We start from the raw sequence: 26,072 nt of genomic DNA on the forward strand, positions 1-26,072 counted from the left end.
GGTCTGGCATATAGTAGGTATTCAAATAATAGTTATTATTCTATTTACCGGTGTGGGGTGTGTGTGTGAAGTTTGGCAGTCAAGAGAAGGTTTAAGGGAAAGCAAGATCAAAAGGCATGTCTTTAGAAGTAAAGAGATTTACATGTGTTTGTAGACAGAAGAGAAGGTGAGTGAAAAGAAAACAGTGAAACAAAATGAATCATGGCCAAGAGATCACATGTTGTTGGATTATCCTTAGAAAAATAAAGACCACGTTTTGGTGGTAGTTGGAGAGTAAGTAAAAGGCTGAAGTTAAGAGAAAGGTCCATAGTTGGGTAGTAAATTATTTCAGACTAGGATTTTATTATGTTAAAGGGTTGTTAGGATTTAAGAAGAATAAACATACAAATACCTATCAGCTTTCCTGGCACCTAGCAGATATACAAGTTTTAGATTTCTTGAGTAGTGAGTCCAGTATGCTAGGCTTTGTGTGTCTCATTTAGTCCTCCTTAAATGAGGACTTCAATTTAAGGAAATCAATTTCTTGATTTCCTTGAAACTTGGTTTTTATCTTTGCTGGCCTTAAAGAAGTTGCTGAGGCTCTAATTCCACATTGAAATGCTGCCCAGTTTTCCCAGTGCTGCTTAACCTATGCCCACCTGCTCTTTCAACACCATGTCTCTATATCCTCTACTCTAGATTTCCTACATGTCTGCTCAGATAGCAGCAGTTAGACTTTTCTCCGTAATTTACCCATTTCATAGTTGTAATGAATATACAATTTTTTTCAATTTAATATTTCTTAAATTATTTTTCATGTTTTGGCATAGCTACTTTTTTTGTTGTTTTTGAATACCTTTTTCTTTGAACCATTCTTCTTAATGACTGCATTTATATTTGGCATAGAAATGCCCTAATAATTTCCTAAGTGCTAGATATTTAGATATCGTTTTTCATTAATAAATATTACATTTTTTTTTTTTTAGTTTAGAGAGAAGTGTACCTTAGCATTATTTTTTAGAAGAATGCTGTCCATTCCATTGTGTGATGATGGAAATGTCCTGTGCTGCCCAATAAGGACACCAGCCACATGTAGTTGTTGAGCACTTAAAATTGTCTAATACCACTGAGGAAGTGAATTTTAAAAGTTAATTTAAATTTAAATAGCTACATGTGATTAGTGACTATTGGACAGCATTGTTCCAGAAACAAATATAGAGGCCAAAGTACAGTCAGGGTGACTCAGCTAAGGTGACTAGGATGAAGGTTTATGGATAGTAAGAGACCATACTTGGAAAAGCTGTGTCAAGGCCTTAAGTCAAACCGTGTGATGAATGAGGGGGAAAATATGTAAACTATCGAACCCCTAAGGGCACACTGGAGTTAAAGGAAAGTAAATATTTTAGAACCAAGTGTGATTTCTCAGCAATTGCTCTTAATATGTACTCAGTTATGAACTGGACTTGGGGCCACAGCTTCAGCATAACCTGGATGCTTATTAGAAATAACAAATTATCACCCCATCCCCAAACTACTAAATCAGAATATATGTTTGAAAGTTTTCCAGGTTATTCTTATGAATGCTACTGTTTAAAAACTGCTACAATATGCTTGAACTAGTTACAAACACAATTCCTACAATCGGAATTACTGATCAGAGTTCTAGAATGCAAGTTCCCTAAGAGAAGAGACTTTGAATGATTTCCAGCATCTGGCACATGCTTAGGCAATGACAAGTGATCAATAAAAGTTTGCTGTCAGGTTGGTTCTTTTCCATTATCCCAAATAGTGCTATTCATTTAGGTTATTCGGGGATGACAGAAACTATCCTGAAGATTATAGCTACAAACAATATCTAGAACCAAACACTAGTAACGTAGCTTCCTGGTTTCTTCTGTTTTGACCAAGAGTATCAAATAAATGTGTATATACGCATATGTGTGTGCACATTTATGCATATGCCTACGTAAATCTGTCATCTCTTTAATGATCCAAAGGGAAGCAAATAAATAATTGGAATAAAACTGTGGGTGAAACGGGGAAAGAAACAGTCACAGGCTGCGGCAGTGGCCTGATAAGGGCCTATAAACCTTCCCATTTGAGGGTAAGAAGGGAGGAGGAGTAGGGTTACAGACTGGGCTGGAGTGAGAAAAAGGAAAGGATTTTCCTAGCAAGCAGTCAGCCAACCACCGCCCTTTCCCCTTCCTAAATATTACATATTTTTCTAGGCATACCCTAGAAAATTATTCGAAATTCACACTTTACAGGGCGAGCAGTGCTTCTATTTGCTTAATCTGGCAATCCTAGGTGTGCGGCTTTCACACCCGGACCCCCGAAATTCGAGAGCCCGCGCCCCGCCCGTCCAGGTTAAACAGCGCCCCGCCCTCCGGCCCAGGAACGCGGAAGGGCCGCGGAGTCCAGCCCCGGGATGACCCTAGGGAGGAGGGGACTGGGTGCCACCGACCGGAGAAAGTAAATCAGCAGCAACTAAAACCCACGCTCTGTTGACTCGCTCCACGTAGTCCAGTTCCTCGTGGGGCCACACTGGGCTTCGCTCGGTCCGCAACGATAAAAGCAACAGCGACCCCCTTGCTCCGAGTTGAAGCCACTACGACTTCCGGCCCGCCCCTACCCTCCCTGCCGGGGGCCGGAAGTGCGGGGCACTCCCCTCGGTCGCCGCCGCCGGTCATCTTACGCAGGATAACCTGGTTCCGGAGTCTGGAACAGGTGAGTGCGCTCGGCGCCGCGCGGACTTCCTCGCGCCGCGGCCGCGACCCCCTCCCGGCGCCCCCGCCTAGCCCGCGGCGGACACGCCCACCCTATCGGTGCCGGAGGGTCGGCGCTGGGTCCCGTCAACCCCGCCTGCGGCCCGGGAGCGGAGGTAGGGCCCGGGTGGAGGGAAGGGATCGGTTCGGGAAGTCGGGGTGGAAGGTCGCGACAGGATGAGGCGGGCGTGGTGGCCCGGACACTTCACGCGGCCGCACCTCGCGCCGCCCGGGGCCCCCGCGGAGGTCCCGCTGGCCGTGTCGGGTCCCCGGGTGTGCGCGTGTGCTACCCCCGCGCCGCCCGGCACGATGCTGACTGCCTCGAGGGCCCCCAGAGTCTACGGTGCTTGGTTCTCGCCGTGGGTGAAGTGTCGGAGGAAACTGTCAGAGAACCCGTGTCGGGCTGCATGGTGGGAAAGAGAGGCTGAAATGCATTGATTTCCCTGAGAGTTGTAACCTTCGCTGTATTTGGCATCTTGTAAAGATTTAGTTCACTTAAATCTTTAAATGTTAAAGTGTTGATTGAAGAAAAGGACAAATAATAGACATTAGGAAAGACTTCCTGAAAAAGGATCGTGGCTTCCTGAAGGTCTCACCTAGGAAGGAGAATTTAGAGGATATGTCTCTCCCGCTGGATCTGAGGGAGGAGGTAACAGCAGCAAAAGCTCCAAAGGTGGGAATTGGGTCTCACGAACAGGAGACTGAGTGGGGAGGCCAGTCTGAATGGAACAGAATTCTAATGAGTAATTGTTGTTCATAAGGATAGGTAAGGGCCTACCCACTATGGATGTATTGAAAATTTGGCAAGAAATAGAAGGTTATGTAAGAGGCTTTAGGGACTTATTCTGGATTCTTCACTAAGGGACTAATATGAATAAAGGGGTGTTTGGGGGATTAGTTTAGCAGCCTTTGTGTAAGATGGATTTGGAATAGTCTTGTGGTAAGAGAAGAATTTTAGACCTCAAAAGCACCTTACAGATTATGTTGTGAAACCCTTTCAGTTTATATTTGAGGAAATTGAAACCCAGAAAGGTGAACTGATTTTCCCAAGGTCACTTGAGGGACACCAGGCCACCCATTTTCTCTGTAAGCCTCAATAATGATTGCACAGATTTTGCTTGTTCAGACTCTGGTGAATCGACTTTTTGATGGCTGAATCATTTATGCTATATTGAGACATGTTGGGCAGGATGAACTGCAGCTTCACCAGACAGATCCCTGGGTTGGGATTGCTGGGGTTAGGAAAGATAAGACTACTTAGAGCCCCTGAATGGGGCTATTTTGTCCCCCTCTCTTGGGGTTTTAGATATCGTAAGACAATTTTTATTGTATCCTCTTTGCCAGCATTTTTTATTAGGATCTGCCTCTTTCTGCACATTAGCTGTGTGATATCAGTGCTTGTTACCCCCAGCTAATTATCCTCATTTTCATGGTAAAGAATTTCAACTGCTTGTATACAAGATATTAGGGCCTAGTGGTATAAACTCTACGCAGAGTAGATCCTAGCTCTAAGATCCACCATTTTCTAGCTGTTTGGCTGTAGGCAATTGCTTTTTCTCTTTTCCCTGATTTTCTCATGGAACTAACAACAGTATTCATATTATAAGTTGTCTTGAGAATTAAATGTGTCAATGCCTGTAAAATACTTAGCCCAGTGCCTGACACATATTTAGCACTCAATAAATGTTGCCCATTATCAGTATTATTCCTCCCACATAGAAAGCAACAGGTAGCTAGTAAGTTTTGTAAAGGATCCCTTGGGGAAGAGAGCAAGTCCAGTGGAGTTCATGTTGAACCATAGGTAGTGCTTTAGAGAATAGCCTTGTTTTGGGAGTTATATCCCCAAAATCCATTATAAAGACTTACCTTATAATGAGCATATATTTGTGTGATTCTGTTTGTGATGGGAAGGAAGCATGTGTATGTATTTTTCCAACAATATTTCTTGAGTACTTACCATGTGCAAGGCACTCTACTCCACCTGGCTACAAAAAAATGTATTTATAGAATGGCGGGATGGTAGCATATTGCTTGACATTAAAAAAAACAATGAAACCAATCACCACAACGAGATAGATAAATCTCAAAAACATATTAAGTGAAAGAAGGTCACATGAGTGTACAGATTGTATAATTCCATTTATAAGACGTTCAGTGTCAGACAAAATTATGGTGATGGAAGTCTGAACGATGGTTGCCTATGAGAAAGTTGATTGTCTTTGAGGGGACTTTCTGGAGGGGATATTAACATTTATAACTTGACTGTGGTGGTGATTACACAGGTTACACATTTACAAAAACTCATTGTTAAAGTCTGTACATTTCACTGTATATAAATTTCACTGCAGTCAAATATGGGAGTTTAGCGGTTGGAAAATTTATTGCCACCTGGGATGATGATAAAACCCATAATTGAGAAAGAAATGATGGCATTGAGAGTATATAGTAAGTTGCTATGGGAAATGCCTAACTGGTGTTAAGAAGAGAAAAACTGTAAAAATTGAGTTTGACTCTGCGAAAGAAATACTAGATACAATCATTTATGGAACTGATTACTAATTTGCCTAAGTATGCAGTATAGAAACAATTACATATCATTAAGTATGTGAGGTTAATTTGGGGGGTGTGTTAGTTAGATTCAGTTGTCAACTTGGCCAGGTGAACATACCTAGTTCTGTTGCTGTGGACACAAGCCAATGGTACGTGAACCTCATCTGTTGCTAATTACATCTGCAGTCGGCTAGGAGGCGTGTCTGCGGCAATGAGTGACATTTGACTTAATTGGTGCTTAAGTGAGAGAATGCAATGTAGCACAACCTAGCAGCTAGGCATTCCTCATCTCAGCACTCACAGCTCAGCCCAGGCCTTTGGAGATGCAGGAAGAAGTCACCCCGGGGAAAGTTGTTGGAACCCAGGGGCCTGGAGAGAAGACCAGAGAGACCATCCTGTGCCTTCCCACGTAAGAAAGAACCTCAGTGGAAAGTTAGCTGCCTTTCCTCTGAAGAACCAACAAAATAAATCCCCTTTTATTAAAAACCAATCCGTCTCTGGTGTGTTGCATTCCAGCAGCTAGCAAACTAGAACAGGGGGTGTTTTAGCTTGACTGTATACTAAATTCTCTTTATAATTGCTGTTTTTTTTTTTTTTTTTTTTAAAGAGAGAGGGAGGAAGGGAAGGAAAGACAGAGAAGGAAGGAAGGGAGGAAGAAAGAGAAACATCTTTAAACATTTTCTTGTTTTATTATATTTTGTTTGTTTGTTTGTTTTTTACATGGGCTGGGGCCGGGAATCGAACCGGGGTCCTCCGGCATAGCAGGCAAGCACTCTTGCCCGCTGAGCCACCGCGGCCCGCCATAATAATTGCTGTTTTTAAGCTGCTGCTCATGTATCCAGTCATTCCCCCACCACCACCACCACCAATTAGAACAAATACTAGTCCTGACTATAGTAATGACCATGGGAATCCGTGAGAAATTTCTCAAGACTAATAGATCTTGGTGAAAATGAAAATTGAATCTTTGGTTTCAGCCTAAGAACTGCTCTCTGCTTTTATTTGTATATGAGTTCATCACCTCTCAGGGCTTCATGTTTGTGCTTCTGCCCACAAATCTGCCCTGCTAAACCATGTCTCCTAAGCATCCTGCCCCACCCCCACCCCTCCCTGACCTTTCTACTACCCTTCTATTGTAGCTTCGTTAAAACCTGAATTCCTTATCATCCCTTTGCTCATGAAATCAACTCTGGCCCGGCCACCACTCCTTCTTTCATTTTTGAGTGGTAACTTATGCTACGAGTTTTGCAACCAGTACTTTAAGAAAGCATAGTCATTCAAGGATAGAGCTTTGAATGAAACTCAATTTGGGAACCAAGAAGAACTAGCAAATCAACAGAGGAGTATCAGCCAGAAGAAAAGGATGGTGGTGATGGGAGTATTGAGGAAGGGGCGAATATACTACATTTGAAATTGAGTAGAAGGAGTTAAAATTTTCTAGCTAGAAACAGAAAAATCCCTGTCCAATACAAACTTGACCGTGGCCTCATCCTAAAATTCTTTAGCTATAATTCTGAAACGAAGGCATTGCCCCTATTTTAACATTAAATATTGTTTAAAATTAGTTACTGCATTGTTCAGTAGATCATGGAAATAGAGTAGCATTATTCATTTTCTATTGTTGAATTACAAATTACTCCAAAAGTCAGGACTAAAAAAAAAAACAGAGTTTCAAAGAGTTTCTGAGGGGCAGGTATTACAGAGCAGTTTAGCTAGGTGGTTTGGGCTCAGGGTCTTATGAGGTTGCAGTCCAGAGGTCCCTAAGGCTGCAGCCATCTGAAGGAGGACCAGCCTTCAACATGGTTATCAATTTGGTGCTGGCTGTTCCCTCCCTGGGACATGTATCCCTCTGTATGGCTTTGTGAGGTCCTCGAGACCTGGTGGCTTCCCTCAGAGCAAGCAATCCAAAAAAGAGAACACAGGGCTGCAATGGCTTTTATGACCTAACCTTAGAAGTCACACGCCATTATATTCATGGTATCCTTTTGGCTACACAGGCCAACCCTTTTTCTGTTGGAGGGAACTGCACAAGGGCATGAATACAAGGAAGCACACTCAGTGAGGGCCATCTTGGAGTCTCGCTGCCACCATTGCCAAGGAACAGGCACAGATGCTCTCAGGGGCCACACAGGGAACATAAATTAATACCAGTTGTCTCAGGGAGCTGTAGTGAGTGGTAGAGATTATTCAAGGATGCTCATTATCCACAGGAACTTGGGAACACTGAGCCAGTGATGCCTTATCTTACAGTTTTTCAAGATGTCTAAAATCTCAAAAGTTTTTATGTGAGCTCTTCAGTTTGTTTTTTTTTCCAAATAAACTCAATTTAAAAAAAAAGGCAATTTAAAGGTCATCTCTAGGGGAACTAAACAAACCTCCATGCAGACTGCATATAGTTTGGTAGCTGCCAATTTGTGATTTCTGATCTTCCAAACCTTTTTATTTTATGGTGAGGAAAATGAGGCCCTGAAGAGCTAAAATGATGAAAGAGTATACAATTTATGAGTGACAGAATTGGAAGTAGAATCCAGGTCTCTAGCATCTCCATTAAACCATAATGACCAACATTGAAAAACTAAGGGGGACTAAATGCCTAAACAAGCAATACATTCTAAGTGGTTCTCAACCTTCACTGTGCATTGGAATCATCTGAAACTTTTTTTTTTTAATACAGTTGCCTAGGCCCCACCTCCAGTTATTCAGTGTCAGTTAGGCTAAGTCCAGACATCAGTTTTTGTAAGCTTCGAAGGTGATTCTAATGTGCAGCCAAAAATGAAAACAGAAGGTTGACTACATGAGAGCCATATTTCCTTGCCATATGGGGATAACACTTGCCTAACTTCAGACACTTAAAGGAAGAATCCTCAAAGGAAGGTCGAGGAGGTCACAAGTAGTTGAAAGACTATGCTGTATGGGCATCTTTCCCAGGTTCCCAAAAAGCCATATTGACTGGACGAAGATCACAGGCAATTTCTGCTTATAAATGATTAGGATGGTAAAATTCCTTCTCTAATGTGATTGTCATCTAAATAGATTGCCACAACCACTTATAATGCCAGAATTCCTACATCCCTGCCCTTGTTATAACCTCTAGGAATACTACACATATCTTTTCATTGACTATAAATAAAAATTATTAAGAGGAAGTGAGAAGTAGTCTTACTGTTTTGAGAATTACTCATTACCTTATGTGATATATTCTATATGGATATTTTCTGTATATAATTATACTTTAAGGGTAGATTTATTGTTTTTTTATTAACATTTGTAGATCAGACATTAATAATTTGACAGTCCTAGGTTAAGGTTTCAAAACTAAGACTATGACTGATAGAAAATGTTGCCCCTGACCTAAACCCAAACCAGGGCTGCCACACTGCACAATTCCAGATAGTGCCATCCACATTTGATTCTTTTCCCACATACATTATGCACTTCTCTTCTGCACATTGGTTTCTCCAGTGTCTTTCTTTTTTTAATTATTGCTAATTTTTTATTAGAGAAGCTGTAGGTTTCAGAAATATCATGCATAAAATATATAAAATACAGAGTTCACATATACTACCCTATTATTAACACCTTTGCACTAGTGAGGTACATTTGTTATAATTTATGAGAGAATATTTTTATAATTGTACTACTAACTATGGTACATTGTTTACAATAGGATTCATTGTATTGTACAGTCCTATGTTTTTTCTTTTAATTTTTATTCTAGTTAACATATATATATGACCAAAAGTTTCCCCTTTTCCCCACATTCACATATATAATGCATGCTGTCAGTTATACTCACAATATTGTGCTACTCACCACCATCTATCCAGGGTCATTTGAATTTATCTAAAAATTCATTTGGCCTAGGATTTGAACTTAGAGGAGAGTAGCTGCTCAGAAATAGGTCTTACATTGTATTTTGATAGCACTGAAAGGTTTTTAAGAATTTCATGTTAAACTCAGAATAATTGGAAGGGACATTTATTTAGTACAAAATAAAAAATACATAGGTAGAACTATCCAATAACAAGTTAGAATCATAGCTCTGCCACTAGGATACCTTGGGTAAGTCATTTAATAACTCTGATTTTCAGTTTCTTCCTTTGTAGAGCAGAGGTGTTAAATTCAGTGCACATGATGTGCCCAGTGCCTAGCACATACATCACTCGATAGATGGTGTAGACCTTAAATTCTCTAAGGCAGAGGAGAGGGTCGGGGCATTTTTAGCTGGAAAGAGAGCAGAAACAAGGCAAGAAACTGCATGAGGCCTTGGGGAAGTTTTGGTATTGCTGAAGGTAAAGAGCAAGGCAGAGAATGACTAGAGCTGAAGCTGTAAAGAGTCACTCTAGAATAGGCTAGAAGGCTTAAATGTTTTTTTTTTATCATCACAATCTACTTTTTTTCCTTCTTTTTTTGTGAAAAATAACTTATACAAAAAAAGCAATAAATTTCAAAGCACAACACCACAATCGGTGGTAGAACATATTTCAGAGTTTGACATGGGTTACAATTCCACAATTTTAGGTTTTTATCTCTAGCTGCTCTAAGATACTAGAGACTAAAGAGATATCAATTTAATGATTCAGCATTCATATTCATTTGTTAAATCCTATCTTCTCTGTATAATTCCACCATCACCTTTGATTTTACCATCCCTCTCTTTAGGGGTAATTGTGCTATGGCCATTCTAACTTTTTCATATTGGAAGGGTCTGTCACTAATATGGGGTAGGGAGATGGAACTATCTGATGTTCTGGAGAGCCTGGGTCCTCTAGGTTTCAGGACTTATCAGAACCAAGGACCCATCTGGAGGTTGTAGGTTTCTGAAAAGTTACACTAGTACATGGAACCCTTTGTGGAAATCTTATATTTTGCCTTAGGTGTTCTTTAGGATTGGCTGGAATGGTCCTGGTTGGGGGTTGGCAGGTTATGACAGGTAGCAAGGTCTGCCAGAAGCTTGTGAAAAGCAACCTCCAGAGTAGCCTCTCGACTCTATTTGAACTTTCTCTGCCACTGATGAAAACCATGTGCTCTTTTCTATCAGGAACAGTTCACTTCTATTACCGAGCACAAAGGCCAAGAGTTGTTGAGTTTCTGAAGGAAAGAAGGACAAAATATGTCAAATACAGCAGAAAATCCAAGAAGATTTAGACTGGGTTTGGAGATTTGAAAGCAATTGCAGTAAAGAAGTGAAAGCCAAATTATGGTGGGTTGGAAAAGTGAGCAAGTGGAGAAAGCCAAGATACTTAGCGCAAAAGGTGAGAAAGAGAGGGTGATAGTTTCTTTTAGGTCCAGAGTTCCCTTCAGATTGATTGTTTTGATACAAGTTTGCCTCACTTTTCAGCTTATATGTTATGTATGTGGAGTTTATATAAAGGTACCATATACATATACAAGCCAAGTGTGTACTTTTTAAGTTAAGTACACAGAAAAAAAATGCTTTGCCTTTTTTCTTTCTTTTTTTAGAAATAACTGTGTTACTGCATGGAGTAGCTCTCTGTTCCATAACATGCTTTCATAGGGGCAACTAGTGAATTGCTCTGGATTCTTGTTCATCAACCTTCCTTCCCTGCTTCCTTCCATTGGGGCTCATATGTGCTTCATTGTCTGGCACATCCAGACAATGGCAATTCCCATGTTGTCTCTCAGACATTTCCCCTGATAAAATTCTTGCCTGTTTAATCCCAGTTTGGCATTGTGTTCTTGGAGCACTCAGACTAAGCTTCAAAAAACTTTAAATCTATTATCTTTTTTGGGCATAGAATTAGCCTGAGACAATTGACTGATTTTTTTTTTTAATAAGGATTTACTCTTTATGGATTTTTTCTAAATAACTCTATTGCAAACATAATTTGCTGATACAGAGGGATAGAAGTAATTCTTGCCCTCAGACTTAAGTTGTCTTTCGTACCTATAATGTCTTGAAGAAATAGAATCATAGAATTCTATTCAAGAAAAAGCCTTACTCCAGCAGTTTTGTTATGTGAAGAAAAACTAAAACATAGAGGCTTTGTTAGTGGGCCACATTCTGTCACTGTGAAAAACCTTCAGTATAACTAAGGTCAGATAACAAGCAACAGGAAAGAGAAGAAAATTAACATTTATTGAGGACAGGCATTTGAGGAGGGGTAGGAGTTCCCTCCTGGATAGGGACTCATGAATGTTATAGTAATGACCCTAAGACCAGTGTACTTCAAAATAACACCACTACACAAGCTGAGTCACTGTGAGGGTGGTTTTTTGTTTGTTTGTTTGTTTTTAGATTGAAAAGAAAGAAGTAGCCAGTGTAGGTTTTAAAATGTCCAAGACCAGAAATCCTAGAGACCCAGGTCCAAAATCTCCTTGCTCAGCTACTGACCTGGCCAATTACCTGTTTCATATTCTAGGGCTGCAGCATAAGGGTCCAGTCAGTAAGACTGTCCTCACCTCAGACACTAACTACAGAGGTACCTGTGACTACCCCAAGTTCAGTAATTCAGCATAAGCACTCACAGAAGTCACCTCTTTTGTTGCTCAGATGTGGCCTCACTCTCTCTAAGCCCAACTCTGCAAGTGAAATCATTGTCTTCCCTCTACGTGGGACATGACATCCAGGGTTGAAAGTCTCCCTGGCTCCATGGGATCAGCAATTCCATCCTGAACAAAAAAGGGGAAAAGAAGTATAACTGAGAAAGTATCAGTGGCAGAGAGAGTTCAAATAGTTGAGAGGCTACTCTGGAGGTTACTCTTCCACAAGCTTCAGTTAGACATTACTACCTATCAAACCTCAACCAGGACCATTCCAGCCAATCCTAAAGAACACCTAGGGTAATATAGAAGATTCCACAAGGGTTCCATGCACTAACTTTCCAGAAATCTACAACCTCTAGATGGGTCTCTGGTCCAGATAAGTCCTGAAACCTAGAGCACCCAGCCTCTCCAGAACATTAGATAATTCCATCTCCCTACCCCATATTAGTGGCAGACCCTTCCAACATGAAAAATTTAGAATGGCCATAGGCCAAACACCCCTAAAGAGAGAGATAGAAAGATCAAATGTGATGGTAGAGTTGTACAGAGAAGATAGGATTTAACAAATGAATATGAATGCCGAATCATTAAATAGATATCTGTTTTAGTCTTCAGTATCTTAGAGCAGCTAGAGGTAAAAACCTAAAATTGTGGAATTGTAACCCATGTCAAACTCTGAAATCTGTTCTACAACTAATTGTGCTGTGTTTTGAAATTTATTGCTTTTTTGTATATATATGTTATTTTTTCACAAAAAAGAAAGAAAGAGTCGATTGTGGTGATAAATATTTAAGCTTTCTGGCCTCCTATATCCTGGAGCAGCTAGAAGGAAAAATCTGAGAGGATCGTATGTTAGCCCATGACAGACACTGGGATCTGTCCTGTAACTACATGTTTAAGAGTGCTTTGAAAACTGTTGCTTTTTTATTTCTTTGCTCTCTATATATGTCATACTATATAATAAAAAAGTTTAACAAAAAAAGAACTCACAGAAGTCACTGAAAGCTTACTAGTGATTACAGCCTATTACAGTGAAGGGCTATAGATTAAAATCAGCCAAGAGAAGGGATGTGTGGGGCAGAGTCCAAGAATGTTCCTAAGGTGGAGCTTTTCATTGTCCTCTCCCTGTGGAGTCATGGGCAGCATTAACTCCCCGCCATAAAGGTGTCTGGTACTGTGCACAGTATTGCCACCAGAGAGCTCTCTGGAGTTTTGGTGACCAGGGTTTTTTAGGGGGCCCTGTCACACATACATAGTTGACTGCCCATGTGGTCAGTCTCCAGGTCAAGCTGAAACTAACCCAAAGCTCCCACCCTAAATCACAGGGTTAGACTCTGGCATAGCCCAAGGCCCCCAGGGAAACAAAGACACTTATCAGGCAGGACATTCCGAGGGTTTTGAGTTGACCTCCCTGAAGAGGAGGGCAAAAGCCAGACCTCTCTTTGGGCAAGGTTAAATTCTTTCCTATACAAGGGCCATTGATTTTTTTAAAAAAACCTAGGTAGTACCTATTTCTTAGGGCAATTGAGAAGATTGAATAAGCTGTTAGAAAATTACTCCAGAGTCTGTGGTTTCAGAGGTTATATAGCTATAATGATGGGGCTGAAATTCTAACTCAGTACTTCCTAACTTCAAAGCCAATAGCATTTTTGTGTTATATTTTTGCATTATTTAAAACTGCAAATAAAAAGATGAAAAGTGTCCATTCCATGTGACATTAAAATTGGTGACTTTTGGTAGAATGTTGGAGGCACTCCAGTTCCATATTATATAGAATCATGGAGTGATTGGGAAGATGAGGAAGTAGAGACAGTTGGGTATCAGACTGCTGTTCTAAAAATTTTGTCAAGGGAAATGGGAAATCACTAGAAGGGGGTGTAAGACTGAGGAACAAGTTTTTATGACGATGAGAGCCTTTCGAATATGTGCCATGCAATGACTATATACTAGTCTCTTTGCATAAGTTATCTCATTTACCCCCTACCTGGCACTGAATATATAACATGTTTTACTGATGAAAAGACCGAGGCTCAAAGAAGTTACATTACATTGATGGTCAATGGAGATACTACAGATACCTGCTGAATAGAATTGTTGTGAGGATTAAATGGAACAATCCTTGTAAGAGTAAGGGGCCAACTTCAGACCATGGAGATCCCTGTTTCTTCATATCAGTGCTTGGCACATAGTAAGCACTCAGTAAATGCTAGATATTGTTATAAGTGTTTACATTACCTCCCACTTAATAAAAATTGGTCCCATGAAATCTGGGGGGGGGAAGTGCATCATTAATTTCTGTTCTCTTTTTTAATTCTTTTGAAACTGTGTTTTTAGCTGTTTTATTGTCATGTTGAAAGTAGAGTTTAGATGTGTATTTATTCCTATCCAATTGAAATAATTCCACATTAAGGTATTTTTACTAACTTTAGTGTTATGTGTTTTTTTTTTCTTTATGGTTCTTTCTAATTTACACAAGAACTGAGCAGCCACCATGTCGAGCAAAAAGGCAAAGACCAAGACCACCAAGAAGCGCCCTCAGCGCGCAACATCCAATGTGTTTGCCATGTTTGACCAGTCACAGATTCAGGAGTTCAAAGAGGCCTTCAACATGATCGATCAGAACAGAGATGGTTTCATCGACAAGGAAGATTTGCACGATATGCTTGCTTCTCTGGGTAGGTTTTTATATCTTTATATGCCCACTTCCCAAAAATAATTCAGTTCTTTATGAATCATGTTTTTTTATGCTGTACAGATATTCTTCTCGTTGACTCAAATGACCTATTGAGAGATTTCTGGGTGTGAAAGGTGCCATATTTGGGCTTGACCATCATCAGATAGGATAAGCCTGTGAAAATGGGGCTGCCTGATGCCACAGACAGGTTGGCTTACATTCCTATCAGCTAAATACTATGGGTATTTTAGGTAGAGAGCAAGAAGATGTCTAAGAAGCAAAATGACAGATTTTTAAACAAAAAGGATAGTTAGTAATATTGTATAAGTTAATGATAAAATTTGAGGACAGATTATAGATAAGAAGTGACAGTAGGATGATATGATGGTGGCTCAGTGGCAGAATTCTCTCCTGCTGTGCCCAAAACCTGGGTTTGATTCCTGGTGCCTGCCTGTGTCGGGGAAAAAAAAAAAGTGACAGTAATGAGTAATAATGCTGATCTCTGGGGAGGGATGACAGTACTACTGGAAAAGGGAATACAAGGAATTCATTTATAAAGGAAATTCCACAATTTCATTTATAATTAAAGAAAATAAAATATGAAGATACGAGATTTTTAAAGCACACAAATTACCATTTGTTATTTTGGTACACAGGTGTTAATTTATTATTATATGCATTCCTTGTATGATTTTTTTGTTGTTGTTTGTTTTGATTTTAAAAAGAAAGAAGGGAGGGAGAGAGTAACTCAGAAGGCCCTGCATCTTCTACTCAGAATCAGCACTGATTTTACAGTTGGGAATAAAGAAGTAGCAAGCAGATTAGTTGTTTTTGTTTTTTAATATTTTTATTGTAGAAACTTAGCATATAAACATACAAACATTCTTGACATGCAAGCATTCCATACATGATGTACAATAAATGGCTCACAATATCATCACATGCAGATTAGTTCTTGATAGGCCATGATAATGGCTGTGACAGATCAGAGATGTGGCTCAGAGATGGCCCACAGTTAGGCTCTGTACTCAGGTTATATTCCTGCTTGGATAATTTGCAAGAAGGGGCAACTCATGGTGTGATGAACACCAGTACATCCTTTACCTAGATTCACCTATTGTTAGCAGTTTGTAGCATTTACTTTAGTCATTGTGAAGACAGAATCAAGATGTTGATTTAATTTGTTGATTTGTATGTATTTTTTTCCCGGTGTTTTTCACATTAATAATTGCTGGCCAGGTATACTCTTTAGCACAAGTTATCACCAAAGAAGGCTACTGAAGAAAATTGAGGGAGTTAGCTCTGTTCTAAAGATTGAACACTCAAACCCATATCCTATCATAGTAGACACTCAAATATTTGTTGAACGGACAAGTGCTTGTAGATTAAGAGGGCAACTTTGGGGTCTTCTGTTTTGAGGAATCCCTATACCTTTAAAGATATGTATTTACCTTTCATATCACCAAGTCAAATTGGATACCTTGAATGGGTCCATAGGTATTATTTCAGTTTGCTAAAGCTGCCGGAATATGATATACCAGAAATAGGTTGGCTTTTACAAGGGGGTTTTATTAAGATACAAATTTATAGTTCTAAGGCCATAAAAATTTACAAACTAAGGCATCAACAGAGGATACCTTCACTGAAGAAAGTCCAACAGCGTCCAGGGTTCCTCTGTCACATGGGAAGGCACAGGGGGATGTCTGCTGGCTCTTCTCTCCTGGATTAGTTTCAAAATCTCTCAGCTTCTGTGGGTTCTTCTGGCTTCTGGGGCATTTTTCTTTGTAAACTCTCTCTCTCCATAGGTTCTCTTAAAGGATTCCAGTAAATGATTAAGACCCATCTTGAACTGGGTGGGTTACATCTCCATGGAAACAACCTAACCAAAAGATCTCACCCAACAGAAGGTCGGCCCCCACAAGATTAGAATAAAAGAACATGGGTTTTCTGAGTTCATAACAGTTTCACACCAGCGCATTCCATCCTCTGGACCCCCAAAAGACCTGTTCTTTCCATATACAAAATACATTCATTCCATCACAATATTACAAAAACCTTAAACCATTTCAGTAACAGTACAAATATACTGCAAAGTCAAAAACAGTACCAAGTCTCATCAAAATCAGCTATAGGCATGGTCTGTCCTTAGATAAAATTCTCCTCTAGCTGTAGACCTGTGAAACTCAGAACAAGTTATCTGCTTCCAGTATACAATGGAGGGACAGTTACAGGCTAAACATCCCATTGCCATGGGGAGAAATTGGAAGAAAAACAGGGATCAGAGTTCCCAAACAGTTCCAAAAACCTGCCAGGCAAACTCTATAAGATTTAAAAGTTTGAGAGTCATTTATAGAATGTTTTCTCCTCAGGGCTTGAGAGAGCAGTAGTCCCACCCTCTCCAAGGGTTTATACAGCAGCCCTGCTTTCTCCAAACAGTGGGGTGAGGGTTTTAACATATCCAAACATTGGAGAGACTACCTTGTTCTGGGGTCCACCCTCTCCAAGCATTGTGGCAGCACCTGGACTCTCTGCCGCCTCTGGGGCACTCACTCAACCTCTTCAGAACAGTGGGATGGTGGCCAGGCTCTCTTCAACCCCCAGGAAATGTGTTCCACCCTCTCTGAGGCCTGGGGCACAAAACTCTTCCTGAACATCGAGGCGGAAGGCTCACCCTCTGCCTCTGGGGCAAACTCACCTTCTCTACATGCATGGTCAGTCTGCTTTCCTAGCCCGAGATTTATTAGCTCCAGACTTTAGCTTCCATAGTTCTGTCTTTGAAGTAATTTTACCTTGAAACTGTCCCTTTGCTGTCCTTTTTCATCTAGACTGGCCATGGTTCCATTCATACCGGAATCACAACCATAAGAAATAGGACTTTCCACAAATTCTTCCTGGATAAGTGCATATCCAATCCTGGCTGTTTCTGAAATGGCTGACTATTCTGTTTGATTAAATCTTCACGTGTGGTACTGTCTTCTGGGGTCTCACTTTCCAAAGCTCAGAATTTTCCAAACTATCAGTTTCTGGTTTCTTTGTACCGAAGAGTTCAGTTCTCAGCTTCTCCCTTTCCTCTTGTATTGCACTATAAGCTGCATGAAGAAATTAGCCGTACTTTCCACATCTAACTTGAAAATCTCTTCAGCTAAGTATCCCAGTTTGTCACTTTTAAATTCTCCCTTGCATCCTACACCATTCAAGTTATCCAATTTGACTTGGTGATATGAAAGGTAAATACATATCTTTAAAGGTATAGGGGTTCCCCAAAACAGAAGACCCCAAAGTTGCCCTCTTACTCTACAAGCACTTGTCCATTCAACAAATATTTGAGTGTTCAATCTTTATTTGATTATTTATTTGATAACTGGTAAAAGTTATTCAGTTTTACCATTTTTTTTGCCACTAAAAACAAGAATCAGCTTTCTTCCAGTTTGCAGTCACACGTTAATCATTTTTATTTAAGGCCTCATTGGAAGAACCTTTAGCTTCCTTATTTCCAACAGTCTCTTTAAAGCATAGGCTTTTGTAATCAAACTCCTCACAATTCTTCCAGAATCTTCCCTTATCCATTATAAAGCTATTCCAACATGTTTGGTATTTATAAACTCAGCACCTCACTTCTGGTACCCAACTCTGTTTGATTTGCTAAAGCTGCTGGAATGCGATATACCAGAAATGGACTGGCATTTTCAAAGAAGATTTATTAGGTTATAAATTTATAGTTAAGGCCATAAAAATGTCCAGACTAAGGTATCAACAAGAGGATACATTCAGTGAAGACAGGCTGATGGGTGTCCAGGGTTCCTCTGGCACATGGCAATATCTGCTGGCTCTTCTCTCCTGGGTTGGTTTCAAAATGGCTCTCTCAGCCCCTGTAGGTCCTTCTGGCTTCTCCTGGGGTGTTTTTCTTTCTAAATTCTCTCTCTCTCCATGAGCTCTCTTAAAGGATTCCAGTAAAGGATTAAAACCCACCTTGAATTGGTGGGTCACATTTCCATGGAAACAATCTAATCAAAACCTGCACAGGTTTGTGGTCCCATCCAAATCACTTTAAATCCCAGTGTCTTTTTCGTATCCCAGGATTCTCATGACACTTTTGGGTTATACTCCGCCATCCTACCCTCCCCCCCAAAAAAACTGCTGTCAAAGGGTGAGGTTAAATCCAAAGGTAGGAAAGTATATATATTTAGCTACTTTCACTTATTCAGTCAATCTTGGGATTTGTTTTGGGCTTATGTTTTGTTGATATCTTAAATAGATATGATGAGGTAGGATTGTAATGCAGTAAAATAGATGCCAACATGAGTTTTCAAATTCCACCCAAATTCCCAGGATTAAAATTTACATAACCATAATCTGAATCTGGTTATCACTACTACTTAGTTGGATGAAATATTGAGATGCTTACTTAGATATAAGTGTCTAACTGATTGATGTTCTTTTCATGTGGAATTGTACAAGCTTAGTGCTGGAAGGGACCTCAGATACCAGGTTCAACCAGTCCCTTTGCAAATAAAAGAGTAAACCGTACAGAGTTACCACCTACTACAGGTGACATAGCCAGTGTCAAAATTGGGATTCCAACCCAGTTTGCAGATTCTTAGTCAGAACTGCTATTCCCACCCCCCAGGGTCCTGCAGTGTCCTGGACAAAGAGAAGGCCCTTAGGGTTACCACCACATCCTGCTGTCCAAGAGGGTTTCCCCCACCCTCCAGGAAAGGGCCAGGGGCGTTCCTTCACCTGAGGGAATGAGAAGTTTCTCATTTGGGACTGAGATTAAAATTTCCCATTACAAACATTACTAAATAAGATTACAGTTCGATGACATGAGGAAACAATTTTGGGATATGTCTGGCAATCTAATATCATATAACCTGTCTGAAATAAGCAGCCAATTCTAAACCAACCTAACAGTTATAACTTAAATGGCCAACTTATAAATAAAATTTTTGAAGCACAACCAATCTATGGGTAAATGTTTCACAATTAAAAATATGAATATTTTTTATAGCTTTTATTGAATGACTTCCCCTGTAGTGGAACTTCAGTTTTGTTACAACATTCAAGATGTAATGCTAGGTTATTGCCTGGTTCATAGTTTCATGTATTTGTTCTGTTTCGTTTTTAATGAGAATTAGCAAAGTGAAAGGTGACAGAATGTATCAGTGATATATCAAAGATATTTTAAGTTTTAAAAATTGTCTTTTTAAAATGTTCTTAATGCAAGTCGATTGAAAGTTTCAAATGGTATGTTACTTGTAAAAATATGTTGGGAAACATAAAAATAGCAAACTAATTCCTTATTCAAATTTGTTTGTTGTTAACATCTGAATAGGGAAGAATCCAACGGATGCATACCTTGAAGCGATGATGAATGAGGCTCCAGGTCCCATAAATTTTACCATGTTCCTCACTATGTTTGGTGAGAAATTAAATGGCACAGACCCAGAGGATGTCATCAGAAACGCTTTTGCTTGCTTTGATGAAGAGGCAACAGGTGAGTGCTTTTTGTTGGTATATGCCCAGCCTCATTCCACAGAATACATGAAGGACTTTTTAAGTAATGAGAAAAAAAAATTAGTAAGATCTAGTTATTTTCTAAATGAGTAAAAAGAAACTTATTTACAGTAGGACATTATGACCTGGGAACAGCTAGAACACCAATATTAAGCCAGAAAGCTACACAATTTGTATTATTCTTCTTTGAATTTGGTTCTGAGCTTCCTGAAAGCCAAAGGGAGAATTATTATCTGTTAATAGTATTTCTTAAACAATGAAAATTACTTTAAGATACTGTTTAATCTCACTAAAAAGTATTGTTAACTAATATGAAAAATTAAAACCTTAAACTTTTTCATTTTAATGCATCCATTTGAAATTGCTTTTGTAAAAGTATGCAAACCCTAAATATTCACTTTTTTTATTCCTCTCATTTTCTTCTGTTCCTTCAGCCTTATTTCCTTTCTTCTTCTCCATCATCCCTCTCCTCAGCCACATGCATTCCCTCCTCAGCTGCCCTTGCCCCTTCCTTCCTGCTCTCCCATCACCTCTACCAGAACTGCCCCCACCTGCGGTGCACGTATGCTTCTGGCATTCTGGTGCTGTATGAAGATTACAAGCTATGCAGCGTGTCATTCCTGCGTTCTTATTCGGGCCCTGCCACTTACAAGTTGCAGGACCTGAGGAAATGTGCCCAGTGTTGCTTATCTTCCTTCAGATGCCCTGAGTGCTTAATCTGTGCCAAGCAGTGTGCAGAGTACTTTTCATGGATTATCTCATATCATCTTCAAGCAAACCTGGAAAGCAGGCTCCATTGTTTCCATTTTACAAATAGGGAAACAGGGGCGGGGAAATGTTGAGTTAGTTGCACAGAGAGACCTGGTTAATAAGTGGTGGAACAAGGATGCATTTCCAGGCAGAGCCTGTCCTCAAACACTAAGCTTTCCTGCCTCTGAGAACAGTGCCTGGTATATTGTGAGTGCTCAATTAATTCTTCAACCACTCCTCATAAACACCGCCTTCCTCCACCCCTTCCCTGTGTGAGTTTTCCTCTGATGAGGACACCTTCAGCCCCTACCCGTATACCACTCATGTTATCCTTGCTGATGTTCAGGCACATCTCATCTCCCTTTCTAGGCATTTCTAAAGAGCAGAGGCTTCTTGTTGAACAATATTTATACCCCATAATGCCTAGCATATTCCCTCAACTCCTGTAACTTCTAAGTGACAGGGCCCGAGTAAGAATGCAGGAATGACACACTGCGCAGCTCATAATCGTCATACAGTACCTGAATGCCAAGCGCAAGATACATAGTGTACCTCCAAGAAATATTTATTAGATGAATGAATATCCTCAAAAACATACTTAAAAGATAGCTATACCAAAGTATTCAAGTAATCATATTTAAATTTGCTGTGTATTTTTCAAATGACATTTGGAATAAAATTCTAATAAAAATATAAATAAAATTTATGTTTGTATATACTTGTTTTTCCTATGGTATTTTATAGACTAATAGTTGGGTTGTTTTTTTTTTTAAGTGCTTGTATATAAAACCTCAAAAAATACCTTAAAGGTAGAAGGAACTTTAGAGATCATTTAGGCTTCCTTCACTCACTGATGACGAAGCTGAGAACCCGGAGAGTCATCTGTCTCCAGCCTCTAGAAAGAGCTGAGAACCCGTTACTTAAAGTTGAAAATATTTCCTTTTTTTAACCTCATGATTCGTGAGTGATCTGCTTCATTCAGTCTCTAGGTATAGCTGTTCTGAATATTCATTATTCTCCACTGAAGCTAAATTTTAACAGGTTTTCTCTCATAAAAGGGAAAATGACAGCCCATAGAAGTGTTAACAGTGCCTCCATTTTCTCTGGGCCTTTAAATTATTATGTAATAAACAGTAATTGATAGGTACTTGTAAACTTGCTGGGAGCCACATTTCTACCTGTAGATATTTCCACCAAAGGCAGTATGTAGTAATAGGCCTTGCTAGAAAAGAGAGTTCTGTGATAAATAAGTTTGAGAGACACTGGGTTTAGCAAGGTTTAAAAGGTTTCTACAGTTCAACAGAAATTCCTTAAGCCCTTAAGGCATTTAAATTGTGAAAAATACTTCACTATTAATCCCCAGTGGGCATATAAGAGGGAGCATTTTCCAAACTCTTTTACCAAGGAAAGAGGTTTTAGAGGAGTAGCTCTTTAGTCTAATAATTCTTGGAACACATTTAGAAAACACCGTCCTCGTTTGGAGCTAGAAGGAACCATCGAGTTCATGTAGACCCAGAGAATATGAATGACTTGCCCACAGTCATGTAGCTAGTTTTTAGTAGCTAAGCAGAATCTAGAACCCAGATCCTTTTATGTTCCCATCAGGTGGTTGTTAGACTTCTAAATTGTTACAAGAGGCAGAGTAATATATTAGAAAGATGGCTTAGAGTTTTAAGTTAGGCCTAGGACTGTACATTTCCCTTAACCCTTTCATGCTTGTTTCACTTTGAACAAGTTACTCAGCATTTCTGAGTTTGTTTCTCCTCTTTAGTAATCAATAAATGTTAGGAATATAATTAAGAAAAGGTCACATTCCAATAGAATAAATTTGTGTACAATTTGTGTTGCTTACTTCCATTGCTTATCTGGTGAAACAGAAATTGCATTAGAAATGATACACTAAGAGTGTGTATACATGGCATTGCTAACTAAAGTGTGCTGTAACTATCATAGCCTTTCAGACTTGTTTGTAAACTCTGGGTTACATAAAGTCTTCACCTTGTCTTCAAAATTTTCAGGTCTAGTTTTGAACAATTCTGCCTTGTAGTCTGACAGTTGAGGCCATTTCATCAGCTGTCCACCTGGCACACAGGCTGTTACCCCTGGCCCTACTCCAACTAATGACTTTTGTTTGCTGACTCAACTTAATCTTTCATTTTATAGAGAAATCTTTCTAAATACTTAAAATTATCCTCTCTCCCGGTGATTTTGGAGTGAGGGGAAACACTTTTGTTTTAGTCTAAGTATCTTCACGCTCATAAAATAAAATCTATTTAAAACATTAACTTATTTGTATATCAGGTAAAACAAGAATCACTATTTACCATCCACTATGAGTTTTCAATTTTTAAGAAGTCTTTAAAAACCATCTTGAAAAATCAACTGACACCTTCTTTACACAAAATTTTTCAGAAAAAAAACATTACATTTCCAAATTCCTTCAAATAATAAAGAAGTGAGTATAGTTTAGATCACTCAGATATGGAATAAAGAATTTTTAAATCTATGTAATTTTTTAAAAAATTATTTGTTTTCTATAATACGTTTAAGATTTTTAAAGACATAGTTTACACACACACACACACACACTCACACTCACATATATGACACTACAGAAGCTTTAAATTAAATGATAATCCTCCTAAGGAAATAAAAGAATATGGAAAAATCCAAGTATACAAAAATGTGAAAGATTTTCAGAGAATCTAAATGTTAACAATTACGGTTCCTCTGCACCATAGAAGACCGTATGGTTGAGTTCCCTGGGTGTTTATTGATCATTTCTCTGGGCTGAACAGAAGGGGTATGAAGATGAGCAGGGCACAAACCATGCCTTTCATAATTAGGAAATCCATTTTGTAATTAGGAAAGTGCCTTTATCTGAAAGGATACATATCACACCATGAATGTCAGTTATATTCAAGAATAGAATTGGAGGAATTATCACTTTTTACTTTATATACTTGTATATTTTGTTTATATTCATCATAAGAAGGTGTTTTTTTTTATTAAAAATGCTGTGGACTTTTTTAAGGCTGATATTTCAAATGAAAATGACAGAATATAAACTTGTATGATATGACTCAGTTATGTAAAAAAGAGAACTATGGGGGGGCGGTATGTTCAGTGACAGTTTTCTCACCTGCCATGTGGGAGACGCAGGTTCGATTCCCAGCCCATGCACTTCCCAAACAACAAACAAACAAAAAACAAAACAAACAAAAATTCAACAAATGATGCTGCAATAAGAGGATACTCACGTGGAAAAGGAATGAAATCTGACCCCTGCATACAGCATACAACCAAAAAACCTATGTGGATGAGGACTGGAAGAAAATACTCAGAAATGAAAGTAGTAGTGTATCAACTTCATGAGATCAAGTGCCATGTCTGTTTTGTTCAACATTATATTCTTAGAGCCTGGCATATAATAAGCTATCTATAAATGTTCGATGATGAATAGTGAATTTTAAGATCCAAGGATCATAGATGTTTTGGATTTTCTAATTATTAAAATACAACACTTTTTTTTTTTAGTCAGAAGTAAAGGATTTAAAGTGGAATCATTTTGCCCCATTATATGATAATTTAGCTGTTTTTTTAACTTTATGTCTATGAAATACATGCTTTTCTTTTTCTCCTTTAGAAAATATGCTTCCGATTAATTTTGTAAACACTTAATTACTGAGCTTTTAAAAATGATTTAATCTAATATTAATAAAAGACCCTAAAAGCAATTGGAAAACAACGATATATTTATATATTGCCTTAATTTGCTTATTTATTTTGTTCATGTAGAAATGAATACTCTAAAATATTTTGTAAGATTAACTTAGTTTGAAGTATTGGGGGTGCAAGAGTAGTTCAGTAGTAGAATTCTCGCCTGCCATGCAGGAGACCAGGGTTCAGATTCCCAGCCCATCCGCTTCCCAAACAAAGAAACCAACAAAAACAAACTAACAAAAATTCAACAAATGGTGCTGCAATAATGGGATACTCACGTGGAAAAATAATGAATCATGACCCCACCATAAAGCATACAAAAAAAAAGAACTATTCAAGTCCTGGGCGAGGATGCACTACTCCCTTCTTTCTGTTGCTTTCCAGGCACCATCCAGGAGGATTACCTGAGAGAGCTGCTCACCACCATGGGGGATCGGTTTACAGATGAGGAAGTGGACGAGCTGTACAGAGAAGCACCTATCGACAAAAAGGGGAACTTCAACTACATCGAGTTCACTCGCATCCTTAAACACGGAGCAAAGGACAAGGATGACTGAAAGAACTTTAGCTAAAACCTTCCAGTTAATTTGTCTTACTCTGTTTTATCTCCAAGACACTTCCCCCCACCTTCATAGGACCTTTTGCATGCACTTAGCTTCACAGCTCTGTCTTCTTTTTTTCTTTTGAGGTATTTATTCCAGACCTTTCTACCACTTAGCAATTGTATAATCAGACTGGAAATGGGGATGAAAAAGAGATTGTGTTGAAAAAGATTGTGAATAAAAATCAACAAATGTGAAAGCCCAGGAAAATATATCCATATTTCTGGTTTTGCTGGATTTTTACATTTTTATATAATAAAAATGCTATTTTAAAATAAAGATAATGCTGGCTCAAATGAAATATAATGGCAAGTTAAACCAATGAGTGGTAGTTTAGAGTAGTTCTTTTTTCAGGGTTTCAACTTCATACTATTCAAATTTCATGGTAAAATTTATTTTTTCATATATATGGACAGTATTCTTCAGAACTTTTAAGTACAATTTAATATTATGCAGTAAAAACTAGTTATGCCTTTATTTTTTTCCACACTGCTAGTAAGTCAAATATTTGAACTACTGAATGATAAATATAGAATATATCAGAGAAAACATTAAACATTTTATTGATACAAGATTTCAAGGAATAGAGGCAAAATCTGAAGAAAAGAGTAGTTAACTATTGAAATTTACTGTGTAAAGCATTGCATATATATTATTTGCATTGAATCCTCCTATCAACCTTATGAAATAGATTTTTATTCGTTCTATATTTCCAATGGGGAAACTGAGTTAAGAGTGCTTGAGTAACTAACTGGTCACGTCAGTGAATGAAAGAGTCAGAATTTCAACCGAAGTTGTGTAACTCCAGAGCTTATCATGCTGTAACCACTATGCTGTCTCTGAAAAGCCCCAAATTCTTAAAAGTGTCATGCATTTCTACTACATTATGAAATAATTCTGTAGCCATAATTGAACTTTTAAGTAATCTTGGTGTAATTGATTATTTGAACAGAATTTTAGAAAATTCTTTCCAGGTGAAAAAGAGAAAATAAAAGATTATAGCTTCTA

General features: G+C 38.8%; 1 protein-coding gene across 2 annotated transcripts; it reads left to right on the forward strand.

Moving 5' to 3' along the window:
- Positions 1 to 2,407: 2,407 nt before the first annotated feature.
- On the forward strand, positions 2,408 to 26,072 carry LOC143662292 (myosin regulatory light chain 12B). Of its 2 annotated transcripts, none has more exons than XM_077135891.1 (4): positions 2,408 to 2,706; positions 14,278 to 14,476; positions 19,808 to 19,969; positions 24,847 to 26,072. In XM_077135891.1, exons 2-4 carry the CDS (start codon positions 14,293 to 14,295, stop codon positions 25,017 to 25,019), a joined length of 519 nt encoding a protein of 172 aa, XP_076992006.1. In that variant the 5' UTR covers positions 2,408 to 2,706; positions 14,278 to 14,292; the 3' UTR covers positions 25,020 to 26,072. The 2 variants fall into 2 exon arrangements, with proteins under 2 accessions (XP_076992006.1, XP_076992007.1); XM_077135892.1 differs by lacking the exon at positions 2,408 to 2,706 and adding an exon at positions 2,745 to 2,860.

Source organism: Tamandua tetradactyla, chromosome 18, assembly GCF_023851605.1.
Source record: "Tamandua tetradactyla isolate mTamTet1 chromosome 18, mTamTet1.pri, whole genome shotgun sequence".
NCBI lineage: Eukaryota > Metazoa > Chordata > Mammalia > Pilosa > Myrmecophagidae > Tamandua > Tamandua tetradactyla.

Excerpts from the sequence above, each read along its gene's own strand:
- LOC143662292 (XM_077135891.1), top strand. The coding sequence starts at position 14,293 with ATGTCGAGCAAAAAGGCAAAGACCAAGACCACCAAGAAGCGCCCTCAG. Across the intron at positions 14,477-19,807 it reads CGATATGCTTGCTTCTCTGG|GGAAGAATCCAACGGATGCA; the intron begins GTAGGTTTTTAT and ends ACATCTGAATAG. Across the intron at positions 19,970-24,846 it reads CTTTGATGAAGAGGCAACAG|GCACCATCCAGGAGGATTAC; the intron begins GTGAGTGCTTTT and ends GTTGCTTTCCAG.